An 8,432-nucleotide genomic window follows, 5' to 3' on the forward strand; every position below is an offset into this window, starting at 1 on the left:
ACAGACCGAAATGGAGATTTTTCTCTTCAGAGGATATCCCATGATTTTCATCTGCCCTCTTCAGGGAGACTGTACTCATATGCTCCCGACAGACTCAAACTGAACAAGACCTGATTTAGCAGTGCCATTTTCCTGGACTGTGGTCTTTTGCATTTAACAGCTCTATCAGCACTTTTTTGCTCCACTTTCCCTCTGTTTCCATCAAATCTTAGGATCTGCACACTTGGTTTCATTCAATCCAGAAAACATCATATCCAGGATAGAGTGACTCATCGTTCATTTCCCTGTGATGAAGTGCAATCCTCCTCTCCTCCCTCTCACTTTCTTTCCTCTGTTTCTCTTGCAGTCTGTCCATCTGTCTTTGTCTTTATATAATAAGCATCCCCATTATCCGTTCCATCATTTTTTTCCTCTCTCCTTTGTGACTTGTATGAGGATGAACGCTGGTTTTTAAAAGCACTATAAAAGTGTGATTATATTTCTGTTCGGCATGCCCTACAGGGATCAGTCTCTCAACCACAAAGCTTTTTTTCTCCTGTGTAACTCGTCTCTTTTAGTTTATCGTGGCTAATATTCTCCATTGTGCTTGACGCTGTAGTTTTTAACAGCTTTTCCAGAACTGGCTTTGTTTGCGTCTGAAAGGCTGAAAATGGAGGGATGCAGCACTGCACTGGAAGTTGCGTAGTATGAAAGGGTGCTGGTGGCTGTTCTTACTGTATACTCCCAAACAAAAGCAGCTTCATCTGTGGCACAAAAATGAAAGCGCTTGGCGGGCAGTTTGAGTGCTCAGAGCTCTGTCAGGAACAGTCCAGGCCTTTCTCTCAGACTCTGTGCACCAGGCCTGCCTGCAATTAAAAACAATTACTGTTGAGCAATGCTGGCACCAGCAACATGGAAAAAGAGAGGCGTTTTCTGAGAGAACATGTTTACCATTAGAGGCTCAGTGTAATCTTTGATTTCCCTTCTTCATTGTTCATGAAAAATCTGTCTGAAAGGAACTATCCCTAATTAAGCCCTGGAGCAACCATAGATATGCTTGTAGTGTAGTTTGCTTCAGTTCATCTTGTGTTTTTATTTGTAGTTTGAATCCTAATGGAACAGAGAGCAGTTTAATTATAAATTGTCAACTTTCTTTTTAACCTCTTCCGCCTTTTTTGTGTTTGGACTCATTATGTCTCTTCATTTCCAGGGCGACACTCCAAAGCATCGTGCCGAGAAGGCGAAAGATGCAGAACTTGCGGCGTATCTTGAGAACCGCCAGCACTACCAAATGATCCAGCGTGAAGACCAGGAGACTGCAGTTTGACCTTTTGACCTCTCACCCTTCACCTCAACCAGTGTCCTGCTTTTTGTGCCAAAACAACAGTAACCAAAAATGTATCGCTGTACCCATAGCAGGCTGTCTGGACTGCACCGGGGGTGGATACATTCCCAGAGAGGGGGGACGGTCGCACACTTAACTGTCTCTGAAGAGGTCCCTAGCTTTTATCATCATTCTCTGAATGACCTGTTGGACTTAATGTCTTTTATTTCATTGCACTGCCAAAACATCTTAGAGTTTGTATGTATGAGACAGAATGCAGAATTCTCTTCATGTTAATACACTCATCACGTTTGCTTTTCTAGTTTGACAATGCTGAATGTTAGTTGAATACAGTGAGGATTTCAAAGATGCATGGGCTGGTGAGGACAGTGCTGTTTGTGTCTCCAGAGTCATCACTGTCTGTAAGTGCAGCTGGAGCATTCACCGTAGCCCTGACTCTACATCTACAGGTTCAGTATTGCTCTGTTATAGCTGAACTTTAGTCTGGTTAGTGTCCAGAGCATGAACCGGAACCCGAAACAACATTTTAATAGCTGAATTATTTCCTAATAACAGTAGAGCCATTAAATAATATGATGTTAATGTATAATGTAACTTTCTAGATTCCTCTGCACTGAAAGAGTTCAGGATGGTTCAAAGACAGGAATGTTTACTGGGGTCTTGGTTTGAAGTATCAGAACGATTTAGATATTTTTCAGGTGTGTTTATTGGAAGGATTTTGCATTTTCATAGATTTCTGTGCTGTTTCTAATAAGAACATTCGGTACTGTAAATGTATGCGAGTAGCTTTCTGTTTAAGAGGCATTTGCACTGTAGCTTTGATTGCCTTCTCTATTCTATAATATGGATTTATAATTGATGTACTAAAATATAGCTTCTTTCCTACAATATTTTTAAGTAAATAGATGTTTATATAATTTGTAGCTATTAAAGATGTGTTGTCATGTTTGTATTATAAAACGCTGTAAATTAGATTTTGGTTTATTGGAGTTGAGAACAGATCTCACTTTGTTTCAGCACATTTTTCTTAAGTCTTTGTGATAAACCAATAAGAGTTTACACTCTATGAGAGTTTTGTTTTTTTGTGCTGATGTCTTAATGCAGATTTAAGATTTTAGGATGCTATTTATTTTCCTAAAAAAGTTATATATTGAAAGTAATTTGGCCTTGAAGCTATACGTATTTAATAATATTAGTCATTTATAATGTATTTCAGTAATTTACATCACAGAAGTAAACTCTTCTCTGTCCAGATATGTTACTACTTCATTAATGAAATGACCCACTGGTTTCAAAGTTCTTTACAATAAATGTCATTATACAGCATGTATGCATATTCACAATGTATATAGGTAACACATTGTATTTAGGTAAGCACCCTAGCATCTTTAATGCTCTTCATTAACTGGTCAGTTCTGTTCTTTCTTTGGAAAGACATTTAAAATTTTGAGTGTTTAAACAACCATCCATCCAACCCTTTTACCCTGACAGCTATTTGACAGGAGCCTTGATGAATGACATCATTAGAGTGACATCATATGCCACAAACGCTGAAGTCACTGAGCTCTTACAATAAACATGGGATATGTCTTAATGATCGATTTTTAAAATTCTGAAAGTTTTTTTTTTTTTTTTTTTTTTAGGGTTTTAGACCTTTTGCACTTTTTATAGTGTGGAAAATTGGGTTTGTTGTCCAGGATATGTAAAAAAAAAAAAAAAAAAAAACCTTTTACAATGTTCCATCTGAAACCTCAGTGTAAAGGCTGATCGTGTAAAGTTTATAGGATAAGAACATGTCTTGGTTTTTTAGGGTTGGTGTTACTAAATAACTCCTGTAATGGAAAAGCTGTTTTATGTAGATCGGATAGACACAGGTTCACAGGTGCATTCTGGGACAGAACAAAGCTAGCAGGCTGGCTGAAACTGTAAATGGTCTATAAGCCAACAGTGCTTTCTACACAATCATGCCAACTTCATTCCGTTACCAAGGAAATTTTTATCATTTAATTTTACTATTTGAGATAAACAGCATACAGGAGCCACTCTCAGAGATTGGAGGGATTAAGGGACAATTTTATGAGTTTTGAGGCTTTCAGTTTCTTCATAATTATAGTAATAAAAATAAAACTAGAGTTTGTCAGACTAATAGGCAGGACAGATGGCATAGATTTGCCCCAAATGTTTGAATTAATTTCTGAACCCTTTTAGCAGTCTTTTTTTCTCATGTACTGTACAAATTTTAGTATCACTTACTTATATCTTAGAAAGCAGTTGTTTTGAGTGTATAATATAACAAAATTCTGTTTTTGTGACAACTTTTTATTTCTCATTTCAAATATGCTAGAGCCTTGCTACAGTAATCTACACTTTTTTTTCCTCTGTTTCTGTAAAACTTTGATTTTGTTTGACATAGACCTTATATTGACATGGAGTCCTTAGAAATTCAACAGCCTTAAATTTCTTAGGTGATTTACAAATGTTTGTATGTCCACAGTTCTATACCTGATTATTAGCAATATGTATTTATGACTGGCATTGTGCTGTTCTACTGCATGAACTCAGTCCACAACTATTAACTCAGTACAGTGGATATTCTAATGGCCAGTTTTTATTAAAGTACTGTAGCCTGCATTTAGCATATCATTCTAGTAACCTCTAGGGGCAAGTGAGTCTATGCCCCTGCATAAGCCCACTGTTACAGAGTTATTTAGCCTGGTGTTAAGATTATATCACCTAGACTTTAATGATATGGTTTTTTGATTTTGTTGTTGATTCATCGACTCTGTGGCACGTTCAGAGGTGATTGGAAGTGATTCTGGCAGCATTATATTACACTTCGGTCTCCTCTGCTGTGATTTTTGTCCAACCAACAGATTATGGTTCTGTACATTACTTCATTATAAATAATTTATACTTGCATGTTTTATCAAGCAGCTATTTAGGGCTGGACCTTACATGTCCCTTCATTATCTTATTAACACCAAGTTTTTAATCCATAGCTCATTTCAGCTTCTCTTATCATCAATACACTGTCAGAAACCATTAATTACATGCGTCTAACTTCCTATTTTACTTCACACTATTGAAGTATTTTCCATTTTCAATTTCATCGTCAACATTATCAATAAACACCCCAATATTGCAATACTGCAATATTATTTAAGAGCTGAGATTTTCCAAGAAATTTCCATGCTTTTGTGAAAATCTCTTTACTTTTACTTTCAAAGGGCAAAGCAATGTAATATGTATGTATTCTGAATTTCTGAATGTTTTGTTGCTGTGTATTTTCTCACTCAATTAAGCTCTTAAGCCTTTAGCTATCGAGATGCATGAAAGCAGTAAGAGGAAGGACTGTCTCTTTTATTGATTTACAGGGAAAATGATCTGACATTGACACTAATTTGTGTCTAGTTTTAGTTTAATTTTTGTTTTTTTTGTTTTTTTGAGTTGCAGTGCAATTCAAGGCTTGAATTTGTTGGATGTTTTGAAAAGGAAAAAGCAGAAAGCATAGGCTCCAGTGCAATACAGTATATTGGGTTTTAAGAAATGTTTTATGAATTTTCTGTTCTGTAACAATATGTAGTCAATAATTATCTTCATGAACTTATTCTGTTACTGTCTGGTTATTACCATAATAAAGCATACTGAATATTTCATACTGAACAGCAAGGTCATTTGTTGCTTTAGGATATCTTAAGAGACTGGACCTTGAATGGTCTTTCTGTGCTTGTCATTATGTGAAGAATCTTTTAAAGCAAAAGAATTTTGTGGCTCATTCTACAGAATAAGAATGAGATCTAATCCACCAGTTGAAAGCCCTTTTCTCTTCCTTAAGACCTCTTCAGAGTAATCAATCCTTCATACACCCTGCTGTTAACTTGGTACTGTTCACATAGAATGATAAAATACAGTACATTGGCTGCTTATTTACTTAAGGTAAGGTGGTCTACATTGCATTGAATGTGTAAGTTTTCTTTTTTAAGTTATTTACTTGCTTATTGATCTCTTGTGGGACATTCAGTACTAATAAATGTATAAGAAGACCCACAGATGAAGTTCACAGTTTCTAATATGTTAAGTCTAACGCGAGCTTTGTTTTAAAGAGCAGAATTTGTATTCTTCTGTACTGCACACAAGTCAGCTCTCCCACCCGTCCACATAAATAGATTGATGTGAGGCTTTGGTGTCTGATACAGCTATTTAATTTTAATATAGTTGAATCATCCTTGGAATGTATTAACATTTCCCTCTGACTCTGATACTGACTTTCCTTTTGTCCCTGCAGGAGTGAGTTGCCAGCCCAGAGATGAGAGGCAGGTATTAATAAGAGAAATGCAATTCCTGTCTCTGGTTGCAGGCAGTGAGAGAAGCATGAATTATCATTCATTGAATTATCACCCTATATGATATGAATGGAGGATCCTGATGATGTGGAATAACCATAGATGAGAATTATCCAATGTTCAGCAAGTTAGTTCTATTCTTCTGGAATAGTCGTAGCTCAGCTCTCTAACGGCCTTTATTTTCTTTGCAAGGAAAAAAGTTAATTCAGTCAAAAACTGCTGCCCAGGTATGAAAAGAGGCATTTGGTCTCCCTACCAAAAATTGGTATTGATGTAAAATGTTATATAAATGTTATCCTGCAATTTTACAGGGGTTTTTTTTTCTTTCTTTCTTTTTACTTATTTGTGACTTTTTTTCTTATTTGATTCTGTTAGATTTCTGTTAGAATGTCAGGGTATTTTGGTAACATTTTATATCAAGTTTCGATTGGTTAAGTTAAATCAAACATTTAACATAAATTTAACAGAAATTCTTAATCTTGGTTAAAGCTGCAGTTTGGTTAAAAATGATCCAAAATTAATTTTTGAGCAAGTACATAACCAGCCTAAAACTATCTCCTTACCTTAGCCTGATTCACAACGGTAAGCTTGTAATAATGTTTTATAATTCGGGTGGTACTGGTGGGTTTCTGCGGGAAATTCGCATGCAGCCGTTCGTCTTTGCATCATGTCTGTGTACATAAAGAAGGAGTCCCAGCTAGTAGGCTATATGGCATGTGAGGATGCTGCAGGCGGCGGATCATTTATAGCTTTTTCTCACAGCAGCTGCAATAATTAAACTTAATTTGATGGTGGATTGTAATCCAGAAAGGTCCAAATGACAATCATCAGTGACAACTGGAGTTCACCCATAGTCAAAAGCAAAAGAGTGGCTACAGAAATTGAAATCTACAGGTAACACTAATACACACTAAATACACATAGTCACACAATGCTGATGTTGTTAACATTAACAATTTGAGAGTATAACAATATTAATAATCTGCATGGTTTGATCCCAGCTAAGCGATCGTTAGATTTAATCACCATTGGCAGCATGATAATTTTAATACTTTTTTTCCCTCAGTTGGTCAGAACAAAAGTGGCAGACATGTTACTTGCTTGTTCAGATGACATTTTTCAGTGAAATTCTTATGTTGGTCATACTTCCAAGACTACAATCTGTGATTCTGAAGTACAGTATCCACACCGATGGTGACTGACAGCAAACATTAGATTAATCCGCGCTGAAGAGCCGTGCCGAGGCACAAGCCACGTAAAGATAATTCTGCAAATAACTGCAACTGCAGGTTTCAAACAGAGATGGAGACAAAAAGGCAAAACTTATGGACTGCAGCTTTAATGTTAATTTTTCAAGGTGTATAAATTAAAATGATTTAATGCATTATGAATAAACATGAATTAACAATGAACAAAAGTATATAAATTAATGTTTACCCAAAAAAAATTCTATAAAAAAATGTTCATTGTTAGTTGATGATAGCAATAACTCTGTTAACAAATAAAACATTGCTGTAAAGTATTGCCAGGAGAATATATTTAATAAAACAGCATCTTGTGAACTTGTTTGTATGCTTATCTTTTATTACATATTTATTAGTTTTTGGAATAAGAAAAAGACTAGCAGCATGTGTATGTGAGAGGAAGTGTAGAGTCCTTTCTTCTGGTCATGCTCCGAGTGACCCCTGCCTTTAGAATAATGGCGATGTGAATGCTGGCTAAACTTCTGTCTTAGAAAGCACAGACTTCATCCTCAACTCTTTAACCTTTTCATGGACTAACTCTCACATGCTGGTTCACCCTTTGCCTATTTGGCAAGCTTTCCCAGGACTTCCCGTCGATCTAAAGAGGCATGGACCGGGGAGAGGAGTTGTGTTGGGGGTGTTGTTGATCATTTGTGGTGGCTGTGAGCTCTCTTTTATTCAAACAGTGATTGTTCCATCTGGTCCTCTGTTGTGAGACAGAGGTTTCAGTGTGGAGAGCAAGGAGGAGGTCTTGCCTTTTCAGTTTGCTACAAAATATGTAGCCTGTATAAACCTCCCAACCTCTCAACCCGCTCTTTCTTTCTCTTTGTCCTTTACCCCACTTTGATTTCCTCCATCACCCCCCATTTTCCCTGTGGTCTATTTAGTCATCTTGAATGAATGTGTAAAATGAACAGTACTTTCCCCTCAAAAGTTCATTGTTTTAAAGTATTGCCTGCTTATTTGTTCGCTCTGGTAACAGATACCTGTTTTGGGGGGGAAAAAAAGAAAAGAAATTCTAATTAGGACACATTTAATTGCTTATTTATATCTGTATACTTTTCATTTCAAATATTTGTGATCAAATCAGTACAATCTTACATTTACATGTAGTGTGTGATCTCTTTTTTTTAAACCATGACCTTCAGAAAATGTTTTGCTCTGACTGAAATATAAAGCTTACAGAAAAACTAAAATAACTTCTCCCTTTCATTCTGTCACCAACAAAAGTCCTATTTGATGCTCTGCGGTCACTTTTTCAGTGACATTTTTCCTCATTATTATAGAGGTCATCTGTGTGCTGCTGTAAAAATGCTTGATTGTGCGACAAGTGTGTGTCTGTTTATTGAGAGTAAGTTTTATGTGAACACTAGTGTGGAGTGGCTCAGGTCATTGTATGTGTTCTGTTGTGGCCTGTCTCAGCCTGCAGAGAGATTGTTTATCTGACTGCACCATTTGTCCTATTGAGCTGCTGTTTCCTGCCCTTAGGGATCTACACACACATTCAAAAACTAACAACAC

General features: G+C 36.5%; 1 protein-coding gene across 19 annotated transcripts in view; it reads left to right on the forward strand.

Moving 5' to 3' along the window:
* Window positions 1-4,987, forward strand: part of dgkza (diacylglycerol kinase, zeta a) — a 110,935-nt gene extending 105,948 nt beyond the window's left edge. For all 19 annotated transcript variants that reach the window (XM_051898554.1, XM_051898556.1, XM_051898557.1 and 16 more), the window contains one exon: window positions 1,190-4,987. In XM_051898554.1, coding sequence (XP_051754514.1) covers window positions 1,190-1,306 — 117 coding nt within the window. In that variant the 3' untranslated portion in view covers window positions 1,307-4,987. The remainder of the gene's footprint in view (window positions 1-1,189) is intronic.
* Window positions 4,988-8,432: the final 3,445 nt, after the last annotated feature.

Source organism: Ctenopharyngodon idella, chromosome 7, assembly GCF_019924925.1.
Source record: "Ctenopharyngodon idella isolate HZGC_01 chromosome 7, HZGC01, whole genome shotgun sequence".
NCBI classification, from domain to species: Eukaryota; Metazoa; Chordata; class Actinopteri; order Cypriniformes; family Xenocyprididae; genus Ctenopharyngodon; species Ctenopharyngodon idella.